At 37.2% G+C, this 26,702-nt stretch overlaps 1 protein-coding gene across 1 annotated transcript; it reads right to left on the minus strand.

Annotated features, from left to right (window-relative positions):
- Window positions 1-390: 390 nt before the first annotated feature.
- Window positions 391-24,395, minus strand: mylipa (myosin regulatory light chain interacting protein a). Its single transcript, XM_084422692.1, has 7 exons — window positions 24,161-24,395; window positions 21,785-21,975; window positions 7,053-7,238; window positions 4,996-5,193; window positions 4,678-4,842; window positions 2,943-3,354; window positions 391-1,668 (listed from the first exon to the last, which is right to left on the minus strand). Exons 1-7 carry the CDS (start codon window positions 24,245-24,247, stop codon window positions 1,483-1,485), a joined length of 1,425 nt encoding a protein of 474 aa, XP_084278818.1. The 5' UTR covers window positions 24,248-24,395; the 3' UTR covers window positions 391-1,482.
- Between the last annotated feature and the right edge of the window lie 2,307 nt (window positions 24,396-26,702).

The following is a 26,702-nucleotide window of genomic DNA, read 5'->3' on the forward strand; positions in this document are numbered from 1 at the left end:
TTTTTTTGTTGAAAACGGTGTTGTGTAAAGCCCCTAAATCTCCAAAATGAGGACACATAACCCATAAATTGTAGCGAAGAACACAGGTTAAGCCTAAACTGGTCAACTACATCCTCCAGTGTTTTCTTCTGTTGACAACACATATTTGCTTCGATTCTCACCATCAATCTAACCTGAATTATGGTTGATGAGAGAAAGACTTTTGCCCTCAAGAGTCATTGTGCACTCGGGGAGGGTCAGAGGTGTATTTTTATCTCTGCTTGTGTTTTATAACCTAACTTGCGGTGTATAATGTGCCAAGTAGCCAGGCTATACCATATTAACATAAGAAAAACAAAAGCAGGAAACTAGGACAGTTTGCTTGACAAAAACATACACACACTTACAATGTTAGTTTAAAAAAACAGCTTTATTAATACCTCTCGTTCAAAGAAATATAAAAGACTGAGAGTTACTTCTATATTTACAGAGCATAGTTTTTGCTTCAAACAAACAGAAACAAATCCTACATGTACAAATTGAAAAAATATCCCCTGCTGTGACGTTCAATATTGAGTCAGCAGTAAAGAAAATAGTCCTCTTCATCTCTCAATAATAGTCTGTGCAAAGAAAGAATGCATATCAAACACACTGTGTTGCTGCTACATTAAGGCAAACCCCTAGGAACAATACACTTAGGAAACTCCTTGGTAAAGTGACAGTGTCAATTAGATAATTTCTTGTTTAAAAAACAAAAAACAACTTTCCTATAGATACCTTTTATCACATCTTCCACAAAAACAAAGCATAAAAAGGTTAGCAGATCATTCAGTACCCTTTAAATTCAAAGCCAATCACTGGTTGACCATATCTGTGAAATAAAGCATATTAGAAAGAATAAGAATCTGAGGAGCCTTTACAGACCAGGTTTGGAGTGTCGGAAGCTGGTAATCTATATATGAATGGAGGATCAGTAGTTCGACAACTTCCTCTCTACTCAAAAGTGCTGCGAGAGTTTGTGCCCCTCGCCATAAATACCTCTTCATTGGCATGGAAACTATGAAGACAAACCTAAAACAAACTCAAATCCACTGCAAAAAAAATTAAATAAAAAAAACACATGCTTAAAGTGGACAATGCATATTAAAAGCAAAACATAAAATTAAATTAGGAAAACAAAAGCTACTCCCTAAACAATACAATTCCTCATGGGATACAGATTTGTGCAGGTATATGAGACAAAAATATCAGCTTGAACGTTCTGCATGCTGTTGCGTATGGACAAGTAAAAGAAAAAACACTTTCAAAAATACATTTATCAGATCAACTGATACAATTAATTTAAGAGACACACATTCATAAACATCAAAAGATCACGGCCTCCTCAATGGTTTCAAAAACAACAGTTCAATGAGGAGCAACCCAACCGCCGCGGCGCTCAGACTCTCAGTCTGCCACCGCGTCAACTGAAATTAAAGTCCTGTGGAAAAGCGGTAGGCAAGCTTAGTTTTGGTAGATCTTTTCACTGGCGGAGTAGTCGTTGGTAGTGCAGGTGTGGGCGGCCACCCCTCGGTGGATGGGTTCAGGGCTGTTGCTGCCGCTGCCGATGGTCAGGTTGAGCAGACTGGTGCACGTTGGCAAGTAGACGTGCTGGACGTGTTCCACCTCTGACCGGCACACCGGGCATGACTGTAAAGATAAAACAACAGACTTCAGTCAGCATGCACCACAATAACATTATTGTTATATAGCTCTTAAATAAAGGTATAAAAGTCTTGTTGTAGATAGCTGCAATTATTAAGGCTGGGCATCATATGCCATGCTAAAGAAAGCGTCAACAATAGAGATTTTTTTACATACAACTTATCACGGTAGATGTATTTGCACAGCTATTAACTTTACTTTGTTAAAATGTTGTTGGGCTAATGGGGTAGTGTGAAGGGATGCATTTCAAACAAGTCAATAAGATCTATAACATGAATCAGTTTACTCGTTTATTGAAGTGAGCTTTATCGGTTTTATTATTGCCGCTTTTTTATTATAATGTTGTAACTAAAATCTTTAAATCGTTTTAAAGTCGTTTTGTACTTTTGCCATTTATTATGAATAAACCTTTTGGTTAATGTTTAATAACATTTCCAGAAAAACAGTTTTACTAGAGTAATGGCATAAAAATGTCAGTGATTAAGAAATAGAAAAATCTTTAGAAAATATATATTTTTTAATATATACAAACAAAACAAACTTTAAATTTTCAAGTTTCAATTTAATAACTCAATTTAAAAAATGTCATGTGGTCCAACTAATTCAAATGTCATTTCTTTAATGCATGGGAGCAGTGTTGTTATCTTAACTAAAATTTAAAAATGGTTTTTGATAATTAAAATATATACATAATGTTGCCTTGGTATCTATGTTGTGGCTAAAATGAAATAAAAAGAAATTAAAGCTAAAAGGAAATATTGAAAGAAAACTAAGAAAAGCACAAAAGCAAAAAAAAAAAAAAAAAAAAAGCAAAAAAAAGCAAATCAAAAATATAAATGAACACTATAATAGTATAGTATATATATATTTTTTTTTAAAAAACACTGTATGTGAGTGTACACATCTTAAATGACTTTTTTATTTAGGTAATGTATTTTTTCAAATCACAAATATCAATTTAATTATGTGCATTAATTAAATGTCACACCACATGACATTTTACAACCTGAAATAGCCTTGCCTTGTCTCAAAAAATTATATTTTCTTTTATTTATGCATGTTAGTTGCACCACATGCCTTTGATTTGAACAAACATTTTCCAAATATTAATATTAAAATATATTTAAGAAATTAGAAATTATACTAAAAGATTATGCCAAGCTACTTTTTTCTTCTTTGTGATATCACGACAGATTTATCATTAACATTTTTGGCGCAATCTTGGATAAAATGTTCCCCAAACCCAAATGTTGTCTGACCTGCAGCTGTGTAGCACAGTTCTGGCAGCAGACCATGTGACCGCAGGGGCAGAACGCGGCGTCGATCTCTTCTTCGCAACACAGCATGCACAGTAGCGCTTCCCGGAGTTTCTGGAGCTTCTCCTGTAGCGAGCGGCTCTGCTGGCAACCCCCGCAGTCCAGCGCCCCCTCCTGGTCACGGGACGGCGAGCGGGACGACGGAGTGCGCTCCCCCGGCCTCGACATCAGGTCCACGATACCGGCGTTGTACAGTGCGCGTCTGGCGTAGTCGTACACTTCCTTGGAGGTCCGACGGATGTCGAATACATACTTCTTGCCCAGGTTAATGTTCTCATTGAGGAAAAGTGAAGCCAGGTGACCCTTGAAATCCCGGCTGTACTGCATCATGACTGCGTTTGTCACGGTGTCGCACCTGCAGACAAAAGCAAGAGTGATAGGTTAGCAATATGGCATATTACACATTAGCGCATTATCTGCTCAGCGTCTGCCACACAGCGGCACAAATGATCCATTATCCATCAGAAATAATGGGCTTTTGAAAAGCTGCTGTAGTTGTGAAAATGAAGGATGGTGCTGCTTGTTAGAGTTCAAGGGCAGAGAGCAGCGGCTGGCTCGATTCTTCAACGTCTTGGCAGTAAAATCTCTTATCGAGGACTGAAGAAACAGCCCCTTACACACTAACACATTTAAAAAGGTGAAAGCAGTTTTATTGCCAGACGTATAGAGACACCGTCTAGGTTATATAATGGGAACGTTGCTACAGAGCAACGTCTCAATCTCTGTCTCAATTTACGTCTCAATCTCCTCAAAGATTGAATTCAACTCAAGAGCAATAAAATAAATCAGTTTATCAGTGAGATCTGGGTCATGCATTTTACCCCATTTATTATGTTCTTCTGCATTGTGACGTTATGACAACTAGGCATTGAGCCTCAGTAAGCATTTAGTAAGGATTTCATTTGAAGTTTTTATTTTAGAGGTACGTTTAAGGCTGACCCACTTGTACAGCTAAATAACTGTTAGTTACTTTGTAACATGTTTGACGATGCAAGACATTTTCACAGCTTGCGGTTTTACAAATAAAGGTCAACGTTAGTTTGCAATAAAATGCTCAGAGAAAGTCCAAAACAAAAGCATCTAATCATTTAAAGCACAAAACGCCTCAAACAGAGCAAAGTGCTGACACAGGCTTTCTACAAAGAAAATACTATAGAACTTTAACAATAACCAGGCCACAGAGAGATTATTACCCCTCTATGAGAACAATGCCTAAAACAACATTTTAAGAGGTCCAGACAGGTAAGCTAAAGCATGTTAGACACTAAGGGCCTGGTTTCACAAACAGGGTTTACATTAAGCCGGGATTAAGCCTTAGTTCAATTAGGAAATTTAAGTAGCTTTTATAAATATGCTTTAGAAAATAAACATTACTGGAGTGCATCTTGAGACAAAACAATGGCACTGACATATTTTAAGATATATTAGTGCAAGTTGCTTTCAGTTAAAACAGCTCAAACATGCATTGAAGTCAGGGACTAGGCTTAAGGCTTGTCTGTGAAACCGGGGGTAAAAGCTGTGCACAAGGTGTGTAGTGTCGAGACTGGCAAAGCTGCTTAACTGCACATTAACATGAAAAAATAAATCACGTTTAAGAATGTAATGATGCATCATTATGCTCACTGAAGGGTTTTATGGTGCTCTCACTTGTGAATGTGCCTGTATTAAGGAGTCTCACCTGTAAAAGGCATGCGTCTCTGTGATCGCCCGGTACAGTCCACTAGCTGCTCGATTACTGATTAACTTGAACAGCAGGACCACACTGTCGCTGGTTTCCTTGGTGACAGTCAAGTACACAGTCTTCCCTGATTGCGTGGCAATTTGTATTATGGGATAGGATATCCTGCATTGAAGGGAAAATATGACACATTACATTCAAAAGGCAGTAATGGCACAAATTGAATTAATGTTACATGACTGATCCGGAGATGTGCTCTGGGTGTCATTTTATGAAAATGACGCCATCAGGAGCTGCGTCACCGCATCAAAGTCTAACCTGTTAACCAGGGTGAAGTCCTCTCGGCAGATGGCTATGCCCTCTGGTCCCACTCCGATAGCCAACCTCTGTCCTTCAGCGTCCCGCACCCAGTGCCACTCCACCCCATAATGCTCCAGCAACGACACCAGCTGTAGGGCCTGGTACTCCACCGAGGCCTGGCTCAAACCCTCCAGAGCCTTGTGCTTGGCTATGATACTGCCAAAATCAAGAGACACATTGAGTCCAAAAAAATTACACCAGCTGATCAAGTGAAAAGTGGGAGAGAGGTTGAGGGAGAGGGACAAGACTAAAAATCTTTGTTAATATTAGTTTTGAATTTTAGGTTTTGCTATTGCCTTGTCTGCCGTGAAAAAAAGAAATACAAATATTCAACCTACAGAAAGAAACAATCAAACAAAAACATCGGACCAATACTGAAAGTTGATACTATATTTTACTATGGCCAAGTTAGAAAAAACATAAAATTAATTAAATCTCCAATATAAAACTGTGATTCAAGTCACACAAAAACTTTAAAAAGAGAAACAAAAAAATAGAAAAATTTATAATTTCTGCCAAATCAGACTAATACAGGAAAATATAATAATAATATAGTATAATACAGTAACACAATAATACAAGTTTATAATCACATCATTTAATATAAATTAATATAATATAAGTTAATATAAATTAATATAATGTTTTAATATAAATTAATATAGTTAAAATATAAATTAATATAATAATTTGAATATACCATACTATACTATCGATAGCTGACAATTACTTTTATTATGGCCAATAACGACATGATTTAATGTTTAAACTGGAACCCGATATCTACTTACATTATCAGCCAAAAACAAAGACTCGTACAGATAATCATTTAAAGCCATTTAACATTATATTAATCACTGACGAAGTCCATGGCTTTGTGTTAGCCTGTATGAAGCTCTTTGATTTTCTTCATGTAAGCATTAGTCTTAATTTGATTTGATGACAATAATGATTAATCACTAGAGACAGATTTCATTAATCCACTTTGATTGTATTTGATTAGGTCGTCTGTTATCTATCCAAAACAAGTTAAAGAGTCTGAACAGAACTCTACAAAGGAGAACTGTAATTAGTCAAACACTATTAGGAGAGCTTTGTTTACAGCCAAACAGCCATGGATCAGAAGTACGCATGAGAGCACAGATTAGAGCTCAGCTCCGTTGACTTGTAAGTAACCAGTAAGTAACCACCTAAACGCCTAACAACCAAAACCAAAACAAAAAAAACACAACCTTTACACTATCTTATCAATATCTTGAGAAAATAGAGTTTTAGCTTCTCCTGGATGGCGGTTTGTGGGATATACAATTCTATTTCAACAAGCTGTGGGTTTCAGTATAATTTTTATTTTTTAAAAGCATTTTTTTTATAAATGTTTATTATTATTATTATTATTATTTTTCATTTATATGCACTTATTGCATTTATATCTGTTATAAATGGTACGTTTTCATATTAAAACGCATAGCTAAATACTCTCACATTCTTTCTGATAAAATACACTACCATTCAAAAGATAGGGGTCAGTATGATTTTTTTTACATTTATTTTTAAAGAATTTAACACCTATTCATCAGGGACAATATGATAATTATTGCCAATATCACAATATTACCATTTTACTATAATTTTTGATCAAATAAATGCATCCTTGCTGAGAATAAAACCAAGAACATAAAAAATAATAATAATCTTCCAGACCCCAAAAATGTTAAATAAAATAGATGAACAGAAACATACTGTGCCTAATGAAACAACCATAATTCTCTAATTGATTTATAAAATGGATAACCTATATTATTGGATCTAAAAAGGTTCAATACAATACAAGGTAAACTCTACCAACACCATCTGTGGCATAATGTTGATTACCACAAAAAGTGTTTGTTTTTAGTTCATTATTTTCAGTCATTTGTGTCATTACAGCTATTAAACACAGAACACATTTAATATCATCATAAAAGCACGATACAAATACGATGGAAGTGATAATTGTGATTGGCGTGTTGGTTTACCTGTTGATGGTGGCTTGGTTGGGCTCTGTGGGACAGAGTTCAGTGTACCAGTACTTGGCTGTGTTCTGGTTATAGTCCCCGAACTCGGCCTGGGCTAGGAGGGCGCTGAGCTCTTCGGCTTGTTCGGAGCACATCCGCAGATGTCCACGGTGCAGATCCTCTTTCACATGCATAAAAAACAGGTGCCTGTAGAGCAAGAGAAAACAAAAAGTGTGAGAGTTTGTTACGGACGGAAGCAGGTGGTACTGTGGAAAGTGAGGGAACCACATATGGATGTGGACAGGTGGTACAACAGGAAAGCGAGAGCGGATATACACAGAATTACAAAACACGTCATATGCTCTCACATGCTGCATCTACAGTACCAGTCAAAAGTTTGGAAACATTACTATTTTTAATGTTTTTGAAAGAAGTCTCTTATGCTCATCAAGCCTGCAGTTAAAAAAAAAAAAAAAAAAAAAAAAAAAAAACAGTAATATTATGAAATATTATTACAATTTAAAATAATGGTTCTCTTTTTTAATATATTTTAAAATGTAATTTATTTTTGTGATGCAAAGCTGAATTTTCATCAGCAAGTACTCCAGTCTTTGTTGTCTTATGATCCTTCAGAAATCATTCTAATATGATGATTTGATACTCAGTTATTATCAATGATGGAAACAGTTGTGCTGTTTAATATATTTTTTTGGAATACTTTTTTCAGGATTCATTGATGAGTAAAACGTTAACAGCATTTATTCATAAAAACAGCATTTATTCAAAATAAAAACATTTCTAACAATATAAATCGTTACCATCACCTTTTATCAATTTAACGCATCCTTGTTGAATTAAAGTACTAATTTCTTTAAAAAAAAAAGTTATTGTTCCCAAACTTTTGAACGGTAGAGTATATTGTTACAAAACATTTCTATTCTAAATAAATACAGTTCTTTTTAACTTTTTATTCATCAAATAATCCTGAAAAAAGTATCTCAGGTTATAAAAAAAAATATTAAGCAGCACAACTGTTTCCAACATTGATCATAAATCAGCATATTAGAATGATTTCTGAAGGATCATAAGACACCAAAGACTGGAGTACTTGCTGATGAAAATTCAGCTTTGCATCACAAAAATAAATGACATTTTAAAGTATATTAAAAAAGAGAACCATTATTTTAAATTGTAATAATATTTCATAATATTACTGTTTTTTTTTTTTTTTTTTTTTTTTTTTAACTGCAGGCTTGATGAGCATAAGAGACTTCTTTCAAAAACATTAAAAATAGTAATGTTTCCAAACTTTTGACTGGTACTGTAACTAGCATTTCAAAATAAGATCCATGAATAGATATCATTTAGGTGAATGGTCCCTTTAAAAGGGAACAGTGAAAACCAGAAGTGAATAAAAATTAATTGGAAAATAGCAAAAGGTCAAACAAAAAGCAGAAATGACGGTTTCCATTCCAAATGGACACTTTCACTTTGAAAACAAAACAGGAGAGCTTTGTATTTGTGCGTGAAGTGGTTTGACTTTTGCTCCAGTCTCTTTCTTATCTCTCTTATCTGGCAGCGTAACAACTCCTGAGGTTATACGGGCCCTAATGCATAACCCCGCCGGCGTGTTACTAAACGATAAGCATGCCGTCTCAATACAGTGCATGAAAAGCACATTCACGACTCACTGCTGACATAAAGCTGACATAAATCCCTGTAGCTGTAATTCAGGAGTGCTAATCGTGCGTTTTACTGAAGATAGATCTCCTTTCAGCTGTCTGTGGGACTGTCAGTCTTTGTTCTCTGATCGATCAATAGCAGGAAAGTCTCAAGGATAAAACTTGACATTAAAGTCACACAAAACCAAGCTTGCAGCCGTTAGAACAGTGGTTTGTTATTAACTTATCTTTTTATTGATTGATTCTCTTCTAAGGGAATGTTTTTCACCTTGACTAAGCGTTAGACTGCTTCCTGCTCAGCTGTCAAATGAACAGATAGACAATTTAACTTAACCGCTTTGTAATAGTCAACAATAAGGTATTTGAGCAATGATTTCCGGGATCAACAACAGTCACTAAATGATGATTAGATGAGCAGGACACACAAAAAAAAAAAAACATGAGAACATTGCTATGAATCAAAAAGTAAAAACAAAACAAACATTTGTCATGGAGTATGATTTCAAATAGAAATAAAAAACAAATAGAAATGTAAATATGAAACAAATGTTTGGTTGCATTTCTGCATCATACTGGAGTTCAAATAAAACAAATGAGATGTAACACTAATAATTAATATTAACTAAAATTGTTATTGGTGTTAACTATTATTTTTATTTTTAAAGTGTAACATTATTATTATTATTATTATTTATTTATATATTATTAAGACCAATAATTTTACATTAAATATAATAATAATAATGATAATATAAAATGCAATATTTATTTTAAATGTATTATTACCATCATCATGTTTTTGCAGTTGTATGACTGCATCATACTTCTGTTCAGGGAATAACAAGTTGAATTTGCTTGTACTGTATCAGCTGCTCATCTGCTCCTGTGGTTCTTCACAAACCAGTTTAACAGCATCATGGTTAACTTCTGCCCAAACCTTCCTTGTTCCTGTACTAACCAGCTCTGGCTCCTTTAGGTTTATGAATATCTGACCCAAAGCCCTTATGTCCCCATAACCTTGTGTCCACTACAACTTTGCAAGTCCCCTGAGATGAGGTTTGGGAGACCAAACAGGGCTGATGTTTACCCCAGCATGCCTCTGTTCCCCCAGCCAACAGAAGAGCATGGGAACACCAAAACAGGCTAAGAGACATTCCTGCTCAGCTCACATAGGCGATGGCTCTTTAGGAAAACAAACAAATGGCATATCAGTTTGCGCAGTCCTGCCGACAAAAGCCCTGGACTGATAAACATTGACTTTGGATGAAAAAAGGGACATTATAAAAAAGGCGGAAAATGAAAGTTTTGAGGTGGATTCATAGGTTAGACAAACAAACAAGACCTGCGGTTTGACAAAGAAAGTCTCGCCCGGCCTGACGAGACACTTCCCTGTGGTGACATCAGACTCATGTGATGAATTACTGTACCTGGCAGGCAAAACAAAGGAGGCTGACGGGGGCAGGGAGGGAGGCAGGGAGAGAGGTTACTAGCGGTCAAACTCAAGCTACTCCAGGATGGAACGTGCAGCGCTGGTTCAGTCAGGCTCTTTACGTGACTAATCTTAGAAACACTCAGCTGTGCTGATGCAGCCACTCATCAACAAACACTGCCACACAATATGATCCTTCACTGTGTGTGGGTTGAATGGGTTGGTGTGAACATCCATAGAAGGCTGCCAATTATTAGTTATTAGCAATATGCCACTAGAGACCATGTTACAGTGATTTTACCATTGTTACCAAAGAGCATGATTCCCAAAAACTGGAAATATTAGAGCTGCACAACTAAAGTTTTGGATGGGTAATATTTGTAATATTTTTAAAATAAGTCTCTTCTGCTCACCAAGGCTGCATTTATTTGATTAAAAATACAACAAAACAGTAATATTGTGAAATATTGCAATTTAAAACAGCTGTTTTCTATGTGAATATATAGTAAAGTGTAATTTATTCCTGAATTTTCAGCATCATTACTCCAGTCTTCAGAGTCACATGATCCTTCAGAAATCATTCTATTACGATGATTTGATTCTTTGAGGAACAGAAAGTTCAAAAGAACAGCATTTATCTGAAATGGAAAGCGTTTGTAACATGACACAACCGTTCAAAATTTTGGGTCAGTAAGAATTTAGTATTTTTGGGGGGGAAATAAATAAAATAAATCAATACTTTTATTCATTATGGATGAATTAAATTGATCAAAAGTTACAGTAAAGACATTTATTATGTTACAAACGATTCTATTTCAAATAAATGCTGTTCTTTTGAACTTTCTATTCAAAGAAAATTCCACAACTGTGATGATAATAATGAATGTTTTTTTGAGCATCAAATCGGCATTTTAGAATGATTTCTGAAGGATCATGTGAAACTGAAGACTGGAGCAATGCGATGTTGAAAATTCAGCTTTGATCACAGGAACAAATATGGTCAAATATATTAAATTGTCATAATATTTAACAATATTACTCTTCTTTTTGTATTTTATTTTTAATCAAATAAATGCAGCCTTGGGGAGCAGAAGAGACTTTTGAAAACATTAAAAATATTACCGATCCAAAACTTTTGACTGGTAGTGTATATAATTCCCACAATAAGTCCCATCATAAAGGTATGCTGAAGTGTACTCTTTTTTTTTTTTTTAACAAGGGAAGACTTTTTAAGCAAAGAGCAGCTGAGAGCAGCAGGTTGTGGTGGAGTCTAGTGTCTTAATTCCATCAGATTAGGGTTGGGGGGAGGGGGGGTCTGGGGGCAACAGGTGTGCACCACTCTCTCTCTCACCAACTGTTTAATCACTTCATGGCCCGTTCAAGTGAGTTTGAATGTTGACTGTACGTGTGCACAAGGTACAGCATTCATGTTATAAAGATATGATTCTGTGTGTGGTAAACTGCTTATTAAAGTATCCACATCGCATTATATTGCGGTTACTGCAATTACTGCATGAAATCACGATGTCCTATTACCACATCTCCACCCCCCCCCCCCCCCCCCATTATATTACCAAACTAATCAAATAAAACTAAAAAGCACAAACATGCACCACTTTCTTTGAAGTTCCTAAATCAGACAAGTTCCTCACTCAAAGACAAAAGAAACAATCACATTGCAGCAGGAGAACTTGATCAAGTAACTGGAAGAATTCAATTAAAAACGCCTGCACCCTTCTGCTGACAAGAAATGGGTCATGCCGTGATATCTGAGAGAGCTTGAGCTTTGCGAAGGAGGGCTTTTGTGGGTTTGAGGTTTTGGTTTCAAATGCCGTGCAACTTTCTGCAGAATTTCCCCTGATGTATGGCTGAAAAGTGAGTCATGACAGGCAGGCAAAAATTATTTTAGAGTTCACAAAGTTTATGGCACTTTCAAAGTAGCTGATAGTAGGTTTGTGAGACATTAAAAAGGGTTTATATAGGCTGAATGTTGGCAAGATTGTAAATATGTTTTTATTGAACTAGCTTGAAAATGTGAAATGTTTTTAAACATTTCAGACACAAACCTAAAGGGAAACTTGCACAACTTGTGTGTTCCCCAGAGAAACCTTTGCGTTGCGTTCCCTTGCAAAGAACTCAAGTTTTGCAAGAGAATGCAAAAGCATTGGCCAAGTTTCCCTCCCAAACCATGTCCCTTTAGGTGCTCCGCACACGTTTAAAGTTGTAAGATCAACTTATAGCCTACATTTTAAAATGATAGGATTCTGGTCACTAATTATGCTCAATTCTTTCCCTACTAATTGTTTTGTCTTTTCAGATTCAAGCAAAGTCATCGTGGGGGGCCAGATGTTTTGGGGTCTGACGCAAAGAACAAAACATTCCTCTGAAATGAAACGAGAAGCTTCTGCCCGGAGACTGCAACAAAGAGGGCAATCCGCACAGGGGTTTCATTCTTTTCATTCGAAGGCGCCCTTCGAAACAATGTGGTTTCAGAGATAGTCAAATAACATTGCTCTGAGCCATGTGTGTAGCTGGGGTTACTCTCAGTCAACGAACTCTAGTAAACCCTGCCATGCATCACAGGTAAACACCTCCTCGCTAACCCACAAAGCGTTCATCGTCATTCGCTCAAACACTCAAGAAAATTCAGATGAAAATTGAAGCAAAAACAGGCATTCAAACAAAGAGATCCTTTGTGAGCAAACGCCTCTGGCAAGTGATGCATTCAGCATCGATTTGGCAAACGGTAATAATGCTGTGGGCAAAAAAAAAAAAAAACCAAAAAACCTAACACAATTAAATTGGGTGTGGAGACAACCTAACATCATTCCTGAGTAATTCACACTCAGCTTAAATAGGTGTAGGTTACTACAGTTCATCTACAAATGCGGTTAAACCTGCTCTGCTGTCAGAGCGCATGTAATCCAGTAAACACAGAGAGACAACAGAGCTCTAGTGTTTTAATTCACAGAATAACCATTAACACAAAGAGGAAGAGTGCAAGATGCAAGCTTAAAACTTGCATCTGTTAAATATTCAAATATTTGTGGTATTTTCATAAATAAGCTTGCATTTAAATTTCTATCCAGTAAAATGTTACACTAATGATTTCACCACTTTTATTTAACAAAAACCAACTGCCTTATTTCTGATTCAAAGCTAAATTTGTAAATTGAGTCCTTCATATGACTTTACTGGGGAATGGCGCATGGTCAACTTTGCTGAGTTTTGATTTTATTTTTTTAGGTTTGTTTGTTTAGAACTTGGTGACATTTCAACTTCCATAGCTACATTAATGGAGAGAAACAAGTGAATAGTATAAATAAACTAGGCTATATATAAACAAGAAATAAGTGATGTATCGGTTCTCGCTTTATTCTTTACATAAGAATCATAGAGTCATCAGAGTTCATCAAAATATGCTTCAGAGATATTGGTACAAGGGATTTTTAAATGTTTTTTTTTTTTACACGACACCTACACTAATCCCATTTGGCTTGCCTTTTTTTTTTTTTTGGATATAATGGTTTCTAATGGGTTTGAGGTCTGGAGGTGGAATAGGGCAGGAATTCATGTCAGCAAAAATAGAGGGGAATGGGCTCTTATTGGTTGCAAGCCAGATTTGAGCTTGCTTTTCCCATGTTAGCACTACATCTCAACATTTTTATGTTTTGTGATCCATATATAAAGCTTCAGGAGGATTTTGCGTGTCAGTCTTCCTGCGGTAAGGAGGTAATCGGCAGCTTACTGGGATTTCTGGTGACCTTGTTGTCAGGATTGGATGTGGGGTGAGAGTGGTAAGAAGTTTGTCTCGGCAGTTGCCTGTTTGAGATCATGTTGACCCCGAATAGCACCCGCACTCCAGTTCCTGCTGACAACACCCAGGGCCCTGACTGTGAAGATAACAAGACCTGAGATCACAGCGGCATGTTTTGCATATTTGCAGGCGTAAAGAAAACCAGTGTGGTTTCAAGTATGAGAACTCTGTAGATGTTTTCATGTGTCTGAAAAAGAACCAAATAGTTGTAAGAGAATAGTAAGAGAATGTGCGTGGCTTAATCTTTTAAACATTATTCGCTGCTCTTCCCAAGGGTTGAAGCTAAACCAGCGCACCGATTAATGTTTAAAAGACCCCTTCTCTTATTTAAATTGTGCTGTGCCTCTGCTAATGGTGCTGGCCTCTGTGGATCAACAGGATCATTCAGTCCTGATGAGAATGCTAAACACTCAAGCCCTCTAAAACAATACAGGCATCTTTACACAAGCATGGCACGTATAGCATGCCATAAAGACATAGAACTAGAGCATAATCATAAGCATGCAACTATAATTGAGTGCTGACTACTCAACAATGACCTTATTTCTCCCCCATAACACCATAAATGTTAGCTGTGCATATAGTCAAACCCACCATATTTCAGCCAAAAGTTGCCTCGAGGATGGGTTAATGAGGTTTAGCAAGGTAACATTAAGGCCCCTACACACTACAAGCCATGTCAGCGAACGCTGCCAAATCGATTGATTTTAATGGTGCGTAGCAGGGATACAGATGAAAAATGCAAGGTGACAGCGGTGCTGATACACATCAATACAATGTTTATTAAATAAATACCATTTTCAAATACACAAAGTTGTAAATAAAACCGATTATTGGAGCAGAAAATAATACTTCAGTATTTGTATTTCACTTATTTCAACGTGTTACTTGCATTTTCTTTGTAATTAATTGCGCAATTTACTATTAATAGTGTTTTGTTATATAAAAATGATTTGCTTTCGTAGTGTAAACGCTCATGTGGTCAAAAGCATTCAAACATCCACAAAATACTTAATTCTTCACCTACTGACTTAATGCATAAACCTTATAGAAAGCTCGCTAGCCAGATGGGATTTAAACTGTGTCAGCTGGAGACCCAAGTTTGGTTTGAAGACGAAAAACGTACCAAGCACGGTGTTCTCTCACCATTCCTGATTTCTACCACTTAGTCTGGTAGATTTAAATCTAGATTTAAATCTACTATCAAGAGTAGAAACAAAAGCTGATGCTCTCGATATGTTTTTCGGTCTTCTCTGGTCGCGTTTATATGTAAATTGCGTGTAAATCTAATGTCTATTAGATCGAAAGATCTGAAAAAAAATAATAATTACCCGCCCATAAATCAATCAGGACAGAAGTGGATGAAAGTGGACAAGAGACGGAATAAAATACCAGGTGTAAAGGTGTATGTGTCTCCCTCTTCTACTTGTGATCTGATCGACCAAAACAAATCCTAATACCAGGTGTAAACAGGGCTTGAGATAGCATGTGCGTTGCCAGAAAGAGTTTTAAAAACATGTCGGCTAACACTTGGCTTTACGGGTGTGTATACATGTTTGATTATGCAAACTGAAAATAGAGCAGGACAGATTAAGAGATGCTGTTTTTGGGGGGGTGGGGATTTCTTTAACACATGTTAGTGATTGTGGTTGGGAGAAGAGGTTGGGCGACTCTGATCCTCAAAGGATCCAGTAACGATGTAAGCAGGATTAAGCCCTCAAGGCTGTTGTTTATATCTTTAAACTATGCCTCATTTGAGGATTTTTCCCAGCCCCCCCCAAAAAAAAAAAAAAAAAAAAGAAGTCCAAGCACTAATCATTTTGTCGTACTAGTAAACATTTCTTATATCTGCCAATCATCCGTCAGCACTCTCCACAGAGGAAGTATAAAGATCTATTTTTGGAAGATGCACTTATACTAATGAACATGAGGAACTGTCATAATAACGGACTACAGAAGCTAGCCTTTCCAATCGGCCGGCTCTGGGTCTTATATAAGCGGCTCTACTGCATTCAGAGGCCTGTGCACTGTTTAGTGCATCTTACATAACAGAACAGACAGAGATAGAATGGAAGTAGAGAAAGTGTGAAAGCCTGAGCAGATTTCTAGTCCTGGACAGGTGCTGAGGTGCAGCAGGGGTCGGTGCACGACCCTTTCTCATTCTGACATTTCCGACTCGGGATTCTGTCAAGGCACACAGACATTTTTTTATTTATTTATTTTTTGAATGGGCCAAGGTAGAGTAGATTTATCATATTCATGAAATAAAAGTCTCTTCCTCTTACAAAAAAATTAACTGTTTTAAGAATGAAGTTTAAAGTAAAAAAATGTCACCAAGCCCTCGTTTTTTAGATCCTCTCAGCTTCATTCTGGTCCGTAACACCAACTTATAATCACAATACAATCATTATCTGACAGATAAAGCCTAGTTCAGCAAACCTTTTTTTTTTTTTTTATGTTAAATACTCTGTTTCACTCATAAATGTGCCACATTATGGAAGCAAAATTACTTATGAAGGTTGTAATATGTTGATTTTAAAGTATGTAAGTTACAGCATGTATTTTAGGTATGTTACAGCACCATTTCAATGCCATGGTACATGAAAATGGTAATCAAATGGTATTACCATTTTGATACTGAATCATGGTACTGTCACAGTACTTTTTTGTAACTTATAGGCACAGGTCGAATCAGCCCCTCTCGTGCCTGTTCCTAATGTGCATGTGTGCTCATGAGCTAACTAACTTCTAGTCATAAATCATCAGTTAGGTGCACTGAATCAGTTTTACGGGGAAGTTTGTCATACCATGGCTGCAGGATGTTGACGTAGTTTCTAAGATTACAAATCAAAAGTACCGGACACAAGACAACGAGAGAATGACAGACTTCATGCGCATGCACGATTCCGCTTAAAAATTCCCTGTGGGGAAAATCATGTGGCTTCAGGCTCCATTTGTATGAGTGTGTGGTAAACGCATGCCACAGCTCACTGCCGGTCGATGGGCAGCGGAACGCAGTGACGAAGTAGGGCAGAGGTCATTGAACAAACAAGGTTAGAGAACATGACCCTTGTAGCCAGAGGCAGGGCCGCATCATGCATGCTTATGCGCGCACACACAACAGTGCCAAAAAGAAAACAAAGGACTGTTTTCATGTGATAGCAGCCTGTGTTACACTCAGAAATGCCAGGCAGCCATCCATATTCTGCCATGGGCGTCACTTTCTCCATTTAGTCCAATACAGTTTACTCTATAATATAAAACCCTTTCATGTTTTTGTCAGTGTTATTTAAAGGAATGCATGAATATTACAATTTATGGTTGTAGAACTACATATTTTCCCAAAAATTTAAGCAGTATTCAGTGCACTGCACAGTTAGCAATATGCTAATATTTCATTCTGAACACTTCCAGCTCCTGCCACATACACCATAAAGCCGGTGTTCATTGTTATTCAATATGCTTTACATTTCCTCTACCAAATATTGAATCTCAGCCTGATCAAAGCTTTGCTCTTGTCCTGATGTCGACTGAGAATAAAAGTCTCAACCCCCCGCTATCTCAACACGTCAGCCTTCACACTTTCACACAGAGTAAGCTGTTTTTGTGCCCATTTAGAAAGCTGTCCAGGGTGGCTTAACAGCTTGAATGATATTGCGGAAGCTCTGGGGGTGTGACGTCCCCCTCGCATCAAGACATCTTGCGGAAAGAAGTGCAGCACATGCAACTTTTAATTAACAGTTAGGGTACTTAACATAAATTTTTTCTCCTCCCCCCCAAAAAATCCTTCAATCCTACCATCCACCATCTGTCAGTGACCCCTGCTAATCTCACTCAGGTCACCAGAAGGCCATCTAAACCCCAAAAAATGGCTTTTAAATCACAAAGCCTTAGAAAAGGACACTATCCAGTAACCAGGAAACGGAAGCAAGTGCGCATGCACACGCTGCCCTGCCAGAGATGTTCTGCCCAGAGGGCGCATGGCTGTGGGAATGACCGCAGGAGCTGGCACGCAAGTCCACTTCATTTTATTGAAAAGGACCCAGCAGAGCTTGGAGCGCACAAAACGCAGGGCTCCAAACCGGGGCAGCTATCAAATAACAGCACACAGCGGATACCGGAGGAGAGGGTTCACTGTGGGGTTGAAAGTAGTACACTGCAGGTACATACTCACTGCAAAGACACGCACAAGCTGAAGCTAATGCAGTACGAATGAGCAGGTCACGGGAGACCCTATTTATAACATCAAACAAGGAGAGAAAGTGGAAAAACAAGTCAACAAAAATGTTATCACCTGTCTGTGCCACTCTTTGTCAGAGACAAACATTTGTGGGACCAGCGTCCTGACAAAAAGAGTTAGGCTAATTTACATGACAAGAATTCTAACTACCCAATCAAATTATCTTCAGACTTTCTGAAGAGGACGTTAACTGCAAGAGTGCTTGAAAACATTGGACTGACAGCTTAATTTCATTGTTGAAGAAATTAAAGCTTTGGACGGGGCTCTGAATTTTATTTCCAAAGACACATTACATGTTAACACAAGACTAGTCTGACCTTGTTAGTAGGCAAACAGGGCCATGCACTTTTAAGGGTTAAAATGCAAAGCTCTTATTTTTGATAAAGCACTTGTGTTAATTCTTACTAGTGTTATTTTAGTATTATTATACACTATAAATTTTATTATACTTATAGTATTTATAAATTTTTAATCATCTTAATTTTAGATTTTCAGATTTAATTTTAATTGTAGTTTAATTTCTGGTAATTTTGTTAAAGTTATTCAAAATTATTTAAATTTAGCTTTATTTTATTTCAAATAGTTCTTCAACTATATTGCGGAGGATTTTCTTTTTCCGGGTGGATCATCAAGACAATTGGTCCTCCTAGTTGTCAATCATTCTGGTGATATGTTTACGTAAGGCCGTCGTACGTGCTCGTCCCTAGGTAGTTTGCTTCTGCGCATGCGCACTTTCAGGTGTATGTGTGTGGTGAGCTACGGTTTCAGCCATTCATTGAAGCTCGCCCGTTCTCACCGAGTTTTTTTCAAAATGTCTGAGGGTCGCAAGAGAAAAAGTGTCTACGAATTGTATGACAAGAAGAGAAAGGCCTCTAAAAAAAAGAAACAAGACCAGAGTGTTTTTGGGAGAATATTTCACACGCTGGCGTGCGCTAAAAGCACAGGTTGGGCTTCCCACTGATGCCTCAGTCGCGAAGTTTCTACTCGACAGGTAAAGTTTGGCATGCTATTTGGAGAAATCCATTTAAAATCACTGCTAGTAAAAGTTAATGTAAGCTATGATTAGCGATGCTAGCCCTGGCACAAGTCACGCACCGCGCAGACACGGTAAACATCTCAATTTGTCTAAAGTAATTATGATCAAATGGTAAAAGGTATCACGCTGAAATGTTCTAAAACCTTGTGTGTTCATTTTTGATAATTCCAATGTGTTCACATAGTATTTATTACACAAATGCAACAAGCTACTTCTCCATTGCAGATCACGTCTTGAGTCCTCACTCAATCGATCAGTATAATAAGTAAATAAAACACGGAAGGGCATTTGACATTTTGTCTTGCATGAATGTTTCTGAGTTAGAGTGTTTTTGGGAGAATATTTCACACTTGTGCGCTAAAAGCACAAGTTGGGCTTCCCACTGATGCCTCAGTCGCGAAGTTTCTACTCGACAGGTAAAGGAAAGTAGGCTTGTATGAGCCATGCCAACAGCAACTTGTAAACAGAGCGTGCATGAGGAGAACTAGGCTCGTGCATGCTCTCGTGCACATGTTTAATAGGCGTTCCCTCTCGGGAGCAGGTAGAGTGTTGCGCATGTGCTTTTTTTTTAAAAAGTGAAGAGGGCGGTTCTTTTCTAAAATTCGGGAAAATCCTCCGCTATACCTTTAAAAAAATTACAAATGCTGCCTTTGCAACTAACTGAAATAAGCTTCAAATATAAATGACCAAAAGTTAGTTGTAGTTAACATTCATTCTCTCTTTCAAAATAAGTTTTATTAAAAACAATTGTGCCACGACTTTTTTGTATTCTAGTTATTTGTCACATGCATAATGTGGTTGAATGCATCTTTCATCCTAAGCTACAGAATTCACTGTCTTTACATTGTCATGACAAGAGTAGAAAACATATATGATATAACTAAACGGACAAGGATATCACCCTAGTCTCATCTTTACACATACAGTATAATGCTTAAAGGGTAAGTTCAGCCAAAAATAAAAATTGTGTCATTATTTACTCATCGTTCCAAAACCCCATGTCTAGACTTACTTCTGCCTAACACAAAATAAGATATTTGGGGAATTGTCGCAGGGTTTTTATTTTGTCCATACAATGGAAGTCAATCTTCATTTTGTTTGCGTTCCACAGAAGTCAGTCAGTCATACAGGCATGAACCATGCCAGAAAATGACAGATTTTTCAGATTTTGGGCAAACTCTTCAAGTCTTGCGTCTATACTTTCAAAACAGTGTGCGTTTTAACATTGTTAATATCGTGTTGCCCATGTACTGTTTTCTTTGTTTAAATGAAATTATTTGGTCAAGAATATTGTGCCACAAATGTTGCCACTAAAGTTTAACTTGTATACTTGTATCCTTTAAGCTGTGCTCCACATTTGTCTCAGACAAAAAAGTAACAAAACTCTACAGTCAGAGTGAATAAAAGAGCATGAGGAGGTGGTGGTGACTCGGCCAGCTCAGTCTCTGTGGGTAGGAGTCTTTGAGCAGGGGGATCACATTTCCTGCTGCTGCTCATAGCGCAACGACCTATAGTAACCCACAGGGAGCAGGGTTACTACAGGGCAAACTACTGTACTGAGAAAAAAAGTTTTACAGGCTACTGTGCAAAGTGCTCTTTCTCTGTGCAAGACACATGACTTCAGCTGATGTGAGGCTGAAAGAACAGCCATAAAACCAGCATTGTTAAATGAATATTTAATATGTAACTTGCCCTAGATTTTGCTGTAATATCTTAACACAGGCACACTCCAAAAACAAGATATAGCTCAAGTCGGGCATGGAATTCACATTAGACACAGAGAATGGAAGGAAAGTGGCTTTAATAATTCATTACATTTATATAGCGCTTTTCTCGGCACTCAAAGCGCTTTACATAGAACGGGGGATCTCCTCAACCACCACCAATGTGCAGCATCCACTTGGATGATGCGACGGCAGCCATATTGCGCCAGAACGCTCACCACACACCAGCTTACTGGTGGAGAGGAGACAGTGATGAAGCTAATCAGTATATGGGGATGATTAGGAGGCCATGATGGACAGAGGCCACTTGGCAAATTTGGCCAGGATGCCGGGGTTACACCCCTACTCTTTCGAAAGACATCCTGGGATTTTTAATGACCACAGAGAGTCAGGACCTCGGTTTAACGTCTCATCCGAAGGACGGTGCTCTTTGACAGTATAGTGTCCCCGTCACTATACTGGGGCGTTAGGACCCACACAGACCACAGGGTGAGCGCCCCCTAGTGGCCTCACTAACACCTCTTCCAGCAGCAACCTGGTTTTCTCAGGAGGTCTCCCATCCAGGTACTAACCAGGCTCAGCCCTGCTTAGCTTCAGTGGGCAAAACTTCCAGTATTCTCACACAAACCATTAACACACCCACACGCTAGGTTGCGTTTCTTACTGCCGTTTTTCCTGACATCTTGCACTGTATTGAACGGAAGTCTAAAAACATCTCTACTCACAGACGGTGATGAAATGTTCTCAGCCACAACTTCCTTAAACACTATCCATTTTCTTTTTGTGATGCACATTTTGCTCGTACGTGTGTTTTTGTGTACGTACCTTGTCTGCTCCTGCAGAATAAGGTGAGGCTCCACAAAGAACTTCACTCTGAGCCGTAGTCTGCAAGGCGTGATATTGTCCATCTGCTGGGAGATTCTGTTCCTCAGGTTCAGCCACAGGTTTTCTCCCTTACTGCCAGAAAACTGCAGTCCAAAGTAATCCACCTCAATAATTCCCAACTTCCGACATACCTGTCACCAAGAGTCAGATTTCATATTGTTAAACATAATTTGTTAATTCTTGTCCAGAAATTGCATGGAAAAGAGCAGCTTGGACATTCTTGCCAGCATCTTTTGTGTGCCACGGAAGTGTCATTTTTAGCTTTTGTAACATGATTACTCATCGTTTTTCGTGGGTGAACAACTCCTTTAAAGGTTGTATCAGCGATTTCAGGCCCAAAAAGGGGGTGGGTGTTGTGAGGTTTTGCAAAACCTCACAACACCCACCCCCTGTCAGTGATTGGTTGAAACACTATTTATTTTGGTTTTGAGTGGTTGGTGAAACCAATTGTTTTTGTGTGCAGATCTCAGAGCCTAGGCTGCCTACAGAGACGGGTTTTTTGGACGGCCTGCTTATGGGACGGCCAGCTAGCGGATCGTTAGGAAAGATTAGATGAATGTGATCATTTATGTTTGGGCCTGAAATCGCCCAATAAAAAAAAAATAATAATAAAAAAAAAATAATAATAATAATAATAATAATAATAATAAAATAAATAAAAAGAGTAGGACGGGACTTGAATTTGTCCACCGGGAATTGATCGATGGATCGTGTGATCTCATGTGTTTGACAGGTTGTACCGTCCATGCGCCAGTAAACACGTCACCAAAGATGATATGTCGTTGCAAGAGGATGCAAAGTTATTTAAATTACTAGGGCATATGAATTAGAAAGAATATAAATAACGATGTGCATGGATAATACTGCAATATTCCATAAAATAAATAAAATAAAAGGTTTATGGTCACATTATGCATCGACTTTACTAAATGTATCTATTTATTTTACAATTTTGTAGTACAAGCATGATTTTAAGATAAATTAAAAGATAAAAATGAAAAAAGAAAGCGGTTTAATTTAACAATCGAGATAAATATTTTTTTACTTATTATACTATAATAGTACTTATAACACTAATTATAATAGAGACAAGAAAAATCCCCTTTAAAGGGCAAATCTGAAGAGGCAAAATTACACCTTTAAAACACAATTCAATAGTCAGAAATAAACTTTGTTTGTTTGTTTGTTTAGTTAAGTCATGCCAGCTACATTATAGTATATTCATTGTGAGAAAGAGTTTTTTTATTTTATTTTATCTTCGATAAAAATTCTAAAACTAGATCTGGTCTTACTTAATTTAAAATATTTTCATAAGAGTCTACTAAAAAAAATAAAGAATTCTAACAGAGTTCAATCTATCACGGTCCATCAAAATATGCTTCAGTGATAATGGATTCTGGCATGAGGGTCATAAAGGAGTGTCTTCACCCATTAACAGAAACATATGAGTTATAGTCTAGACTAGAGTGCCCTATTCGACGGCGTGTATAGGTAATATAAATAAACTTTGTAAAGTTCATAAAAATATCCTGAGATGACATGCTGAAATTCACAGAACAAGAGAAATGCATACATCAAGCTGAGCCTCGTTGATATGAAAGCACAACTTTCACCTCTTATGCCAATTTGATTTCTTAGTTTTCTAAACTGCTGCTAGACTTAAGTGTAAAAATCAGATAATACAAGTTCAGAGATGTCCCTAAAATATTTAGGCCAAGCATAAAGTATAACGTGTTGAAAAAGCTTTCACTTTGTCATTTACGTTGGAGGAAATGCAAAGCCTCCATGCACGAGCCAAACATCTGCGAATGAACTTTAGTAACCTCGAGCATACCATCACACATACACACTATCGTTTAGAGCACCCAGACATCTCTTTCTCGAAAAATAATAAAGGTAAATGTTTCACCTTCAACATACTGTGTATGTTAATTATCACGAAAAATTATTTTGTTTGTTTAGGAACGATTATATACTAACATTTGATTATTTGCCTTCTTCAGGCACTATTGATTCGAATCATTTAAAGAAAGAAATTAATGTGACTCAAACACTCAAAGATTTTAAGAACATTCCAAATATAATTTGTAATCTTTACCCAAAATAAACGCATGCAATCAGATATATAGGTTGATGTTGATATTAAGTTTCCATGTGCCTTCATAAACTCATTCATTCTGCGCTCTGGCTACAACTTTTGATTTTCAACATTTGTGGTTATTTTCTGTGGAATAATGCACGAGCGCTAAACGGATAAAAGACACATTTCAGACGCGTTTAATAACAAACATCACAGACTTTCATTCATGATCTTACCTTATTCAGACAGTCCTCTCCGTTCGCCTTTGCGTCCACTTCAATCTCCATCACCACCGCATCCGGTCGAGTTACATGGCAGAGCATTTTGGAGAGGTGTTTTGTCTTTGGTCTACCCGTCCTGTATGAAAAAAAAACACTACAAACAGCTCTCACTGTTGTCCTCTCTAAGCACCCTACATCAGCCCTCGCTCACTTTCCTCAAGCCTTCTGTTATCTGTTTCTCTCTATGGCCCAGCGCTTCCTGCTCTATATAAATAAAGCGCAATTTAAACCCCGCCCACTCCCACCACAGCCAATCACATGAGGCGTATCAAAGCGAACAGCGAACGCTCTGACAGCAACAGAGAGCCCTGCCATGTTCATTTAGTAGTGAATACAATAGACACCGCTAGCGTCCCCTACAGGTGCTTTACATTTATCATGAAGATGCTGATAATAAATATTGAAAAAAAGATAAAAAACTAAATTAAAAGAATATGCATTACAAATAGCCTACTACGCAACCATGAAGTATGCACACTAAAGTAGGCTACATAAATTCATTAACATCACATTACAGATCACATAACCGTGTAAACAGAAAATCCCTCTTCCACTATATTTTTCATCTGATATTCAAGGAATTCATTAAGGAGCCAATGATCATTTATTTATTTATTTATTTATTTAAGTATTTATTCATTTTCCTCTTCCATCTGCTATAAATGTAATTACATAGCCTAGGTAATATGAAATTTCATGTTCATTGTCAGATCTACATTTAGTAAGAAAGTACATAGCAAACCATAATTTTACAGTTTTGCCAAAAGTGATTTATAGTCGCCTAGTCTTTACTTTTAGTGCAAAGTTCAAATCATTAAAATGATCAACAATTATTTTCACTCACAAAACAAGTTGTTTTATATACACACTTGAGGCAAAATTTTGTGTGTATATATATATAAAATAAATCATGTTGTTTGAGAAATTTAAGCCTTGCAAAAACTTATTTGCTTAATGCTTGTCCCTCTGAGACACCATTTTCACTTGAGTGAGTCCTAGCAAATATCTCTTGAGTGAGAATGCGGCCCTGAGCCAGAACCTGCGGTCTTGTCCAATGCCAGAGGACAGCTAGAGTGAGTGCCAGCTTGTTACTGATTTGAGATTACACTTCACATGTATTATGCATGTTTGCCTATAACCCTCCCATGAGGAGCACATTGACACTGTGAGTGAGACATCAGCCAAAAAGCTTTGATAATGAATATTTAAATTGCTGAAAAAAAAAAAATTGCATCAATGCATCTTCCAGTCATGCCAGACCAAAAACGGTCTGCAGGGATGTGACTAGATTATTTTTTTTTCAGTCGTCAGAATGACCTTGCAGTGCTAGACAGCCCCGGGACAGGCGCCCAGCGTTCCAACACCTGTCCTCAAACTCCACAGTGTTCCCTGAATACATCAGGAAAGCAGTATGCTTGAGGCTGGGTGGAGAAAACACAAGCGGGAAATGCCAAGACGGATCTTTTCTGCTCACTGTAGCCTGCCCACACGTTGCCAGTTCAAACCTCTTTCTCCCCAAGCATTCACAGCCAGACATGACAACAGTTTCACCGTTTATGCAGGTGTTCTTAAAGTTGTCTACAGAATGATTCAATAAATAAAAAGCAATAAAATCCATTCATATAACAAACAGGAAAACGTGGTGTTGACGATCCAGGCTCTTTATATAAATTGATGACTAACTAAATACCATTATATGGAGCCCTGTACATGATTTTGGAAGAAAAAATATAGTTCCACAAATTAAGAATTCATTCATACTAATTCGTAGTTTTAAGTAAACTGAGGCCTTGTTTTAATTCTAAATTACAAATTCATTCCCTCCTTTTAGTTAAAGCATGGCCATTGTTCCCTCATTTTAGTTCAATCGTAGCCACACTGTCAAAATGTACTGTTGGTTTAACTTAATTAACCTGGTAGCCTTAACATTTTTAGTTCATTGAAATTAAATATTTGAGTTAAAACAACGGAGATTGGTTTAAATCAACAGAAGCTCAAAATATTATGTTATTTGAAACACATTTATTATCCAAGTTGAAAAAAAGAAAAAAAAGGTTGTGATAAATCATAAAAATAATTTTTTACAGCACATAATTAAAAATAAAATAAAAAACATGTTTTATTAATTGAATCAATCATGGCCAGGTTTTTTTCTTTTCTTTTTTATCAGTCCATAGTTCAGTCATTTTAGTTTAATCATGGCCATCGGTCCTTTGTTTTAGTTCAATTCTAGCCATTTTTTTTTTTTTTTTAAATCAGTCCCTCGTTTTAGTTCAGTTGTGACATGTAGGTTAGCGCATAGTTAGACAAGTTACAGTATACCCTCTGGAGCTGGTCTGTTATGGTAAGGGGAGTTACATTTAATTACATTACACATGCTAAATGACAGACCAATCACAACAGACTGGGGAAGGATGACCAATCACACTGAGCTTTTGAGGAGGTGGGTTTTTGAAGAAACCAAGACTAAAAAATAGCATTCAAACAGAGGGTGAAA

This window comes from Rutilus rutilus (assembly GCF_951802725.1).
Source record: "Rutilus rutilus genome assembly, chromosome: 11".
In the NCBI taxonomy this organism is placed as follows: Eukaryota; Metazoa; Chordata; class Actinopteri; order Cypriniformes; family Leuciscidae; genus Rutilus; species Rutilus rutilus.

Coding starts and splice junctions, on each gene's coding strand:
- mylipa (XM_084422692.1), bottom strand. CDS start 24,247: ATGCTCTGCCATGTAACTCGACCGGATGCGGTGGTGATGGAGATTGAA. Junction 21,976..24,160: donor GAGAGGACTGTCTGAATAAG/GTAAGATCATGA, acceptor TCTTGGTGACAG/GTATGTCGGAAGTTGGGAAT. Junction 7,239..21,784: donor ATTCTGCAGGAGCAGACAAG/GTACGTACACAA, acceptor CTTGCTCTACAG/GCACCTGTTTTTTATGCATG.